The sequence below is a fragment of the Bison bison genome, unplaced genomic scaffold (genome assembly GCF_000754665.1).
Source record: "Bison bison bison isolate TAMUID 2011002044 unplaced genomic scaffold, Bison_UMD1.0 scf7180017862275, whole genome shotgun sequence".
NCBI classification, from domain to species: domain Eukaryota; kingdom Metazoa; phylum Chordata; class Mammalia; order Artiodactyla; family Bovidae; genus Bison; species Bison bison.
Window position 1 is genome coordinate 638,278 of NW_011492847.1, and position 3,062 is coordinate 641,339.

Below are 3,062 nucleotides of genomic sequence, written 5' to 3' on the forward strand. Positions count from 1 at the left end.
CTATGTTGTTTCTCTAGATTCTAAATTGATTGGCACAGGGCTGTTCTTGGTCAATCTGGCCTCACGAAGTGTTGCACAAGCCCCAGGCCAATCCTTCTGGGAAGGGCTCTGCCACATTTCTTTTTTTTAATGTATTTTAATTAATTAATTCAGCTATGCCGTGTCTTTTTTTTTTTTAATTGTGGCATGCAAACTCTCAGTTGTAGCATGCGGAATCTAGTTCTCTCACCAGGGATTGAACCCAGGCCCCTTCCATTGGGAGCTCGGAGTCTTAACCATTTACTGGATCCCCAGGTAAGTGGCTCTGCCATTTCTAGCATGTGAAACAGAGCAAACCGCTCTGCAAACCGTATGTTCCTATCTTGACAGATCAACCCAAGTGAGATGGGATTAAATAACCCCCGAAGATCTCTGAAAGGGTAATAATATTACAGAAGAATGAGAAGAAAGTAGAGATGGGAAGCCTGCCTATCTGGCCTGCTTATGATATGTGTAGCCTATATTACTTTTGTCTTGCTGCTATAACAAATTACCGTTAACTCAGTGGCTTAAAACAGACAAATGTATTACTTTACAATTGTGTGTGTCAGAAACCCCATATGGTCTCACTGGGCTGCAACCCACACATTGGCTTGGATGCCTTCACCTGGAGGCTCCAGGGGAGGAGCAGCTCTCTTGCCTCCTTCAGCTTCTAGACACCACCTGCACTCCTTGGCTCATGGAGCCACCCATCTTCAAAGCCAGCAATGCCAGGTCAGGTTCCTTTTCACTTTGCTCCTCTCTGCTCCTCTGCCCATAGTCATGTCTCCCTCTGACCACAGCTGGGGAAGATTCTCTGATCTAAGGGCCCAAGGGATTAGATTGCATCCATCTAAATAATCCAGGCTAAACTCTTCATCAATGTTCTTCATCACATTATGAAGTCTCTTTTGCTGTGTAAGGTAACACTCCCAAGTTCCAGGGATTAGGACGTAGAGATCTTCGGGGCCATTATTCTGCTTGCCCTTTGAACCGAGCCCTGGTGTCTTTGAACAAGTCATTTGTCCTTTTTAAAAATCAGCGACAGGCCAGGTGTTTTCCAAGACCCCCTTTCTGCTCTTTTTTTTTTTTTTTTAATTCCTGATCTCATTATTTATTATGTTTTGGCTGTGCTGAGTCTTCCTTGCTGTGTAGGCTTTTCTCTGGTTGCAGCAATCAGGGGGCTACTCTAGTTGCAGTACCCAGACTTCTTGTTGCAGTGGCTTTTCTTGTTGTGGAGCACAGGTTCTAGGCACTAAGGCTTTAGTAGTTGTGGCTCCTGGGCTCTAGAGCACAGGCTTGAGAGTTGTGGCACATAAGCTTAGTTGCTCCATGGCATTTGGGATCTTCCTGGACCAGGGATCACACCTGTGTTTCCTGCACTGGCAGGTGGATTCTTAACCCTGAGCCACCAAGGAAACCCTGCTCTTACTTTCCAGACTCCTCAGCTCCTGTCCTAGTCATGGGTATCCTCACTTTCTGGGGGAAATGACCTCCAACTTGCCTTGTCTGAGTTAAGTTTAACCTTGGGATAATAATGTCCTTTTTTCCCCCAACTAGTAACACCTCTGATTGTTATCTCTCTTTATTTTTTCCATGTAGAACTACCGAATCTTCATACAAATGCTTTCTCTATTCCCTGTGAAAAAAAAACTGTTTAATTCATAAATGTCTTGGCCAGTTAAACATTCATCATTCCTCTGAGTGGAAATGAACACTGTACCAGCCCTTACATAACACTGGTTCAGTCAGCCGTGGAACAAATGTTTAATGTATCCCTGCTGTATTGCAGGCCTTGCATTAAAAACTAATCTTCTAATGGTGAAAATGACACTATTTCTATATTAAAAGAACAGCAAGGCTAATAGTGCGGCATGCAGGAGACAGGACATTTCAGTGCAGCATGGTAAGTGCTGCTGTGAGAAAGCTCAGGGCCTCTGATGTCCCACTAGGGAAAAAAGGGGAGTTCCCTGAAACTAAAAAAAAAGGAGGGCCCCAGTGAAGGTAAGAGTGAGGTGATCAGAGAGGGGTGGAAGATCCCCAAAGCCCGAGGAAACAGTGTTCACAAAAGCCTAGAGAGACTGCGGATTGTAGATAATTTCAGCATTGCTGGAGCAGGGTGTTTGAGGTGGGAGGGTAGTAAGGGTTGATGGTAGTCAGCTGAAAACCTTGTTTACCTGTTAAAGAGCTGAAATTTATCCTGAGGGCAATGTGGAAGCATTGAAATGTTTCAGCCTGAAGTTGGCATAATCAGCTTTGCCTTTTTTTCTTGGAGACTCTTAACTGGGAGCTCGATCCAAGAGCACCTGTATTTTAGCAGTGGTCACATAATCACGTGGCCTTTCCATGAAGAACTTCGGAGGTAGAGGCACAGCAGCAGGAAGAAGCTTATGTACTCAGTGCCACTTGCCTCTGAATCTGGCTGCTGCTACTGCTGCTACTACTACTACTACTACTACTACTACTACTACTACTAAGTCACTTCAGTCGTGTCCGAATCTGGGCGACCCCACAGACGGCAACCCACCAGGCTCCGCTGTCCCCGGGATTCTCCAGGCAAGAACACTGGAGTGGGTTGCCATTTCCTTCTCCAGTGCATGAAAGTGAAAAGTGAAAGTGAAGTGGCTTAGTCATGTCTGACTCTTCGAGACCCCATGGACTGCAGCCTACCAGGCTCCTCCATCCATGGGATTTTCCAGGCAAGAGTACTGGAATGGGTTGACATTGCCTTCTCCCTGAATCTGGCTACTCATAATCTAAGAATAAAACACTAGAAATACTATGTAAGCAAAATGACCCCTACCTTAAGCAGACCAGGGATATGGTCCCTCTCCAGTGGACTGCAGCCCTTTCGTTCAGGTCTGAGCTCTCTGCACGGACCACTGGATTCTCTGCAGTGCCTAGAATGAACTGTGCTCCAGTCACCTTTGGGCACTGGATTAGAAGCCTTTTCCTTCCCCACTTAAGTGTCAGGGTAGCTCTTACTCTCCTTTCAAGACTCACCTCCATTGTGTCCTATAGGTGGAGTAGGTGCCTGCGTGTGT

The 3,062-nt window shown here is 45.9% G+C and overlaps 1 protein-coding gene across 3 annotated transcripts in view; it reads left to right on the forward strand.

Moving 5' to 3' along the window:
• CCL28 (chemokine (C-C motif) ligand 28) overlaps nt 1-3,062 on the forward strand; it is a 49,487-nt gene continuing 46,425 nt past the window's right edge. For 2 of the 3 annotated variants that reach the window (XR_824627.1, XM_010832796.1), the window contains exon 1: nt 1-294. Coding sequence is in view for 2 of the 3 variants with exons in the window: in XM_010832796.1 (XP_010831098.1) it covers nt 187-294 (108 nt within the window). In the remaining variant the exon portion in view is untranslated. The remainder of the gene's footprint in view (nt 295-3,062) is intronic. The other variant, XM_010832795.1, reaches the window with a different exon arrangement.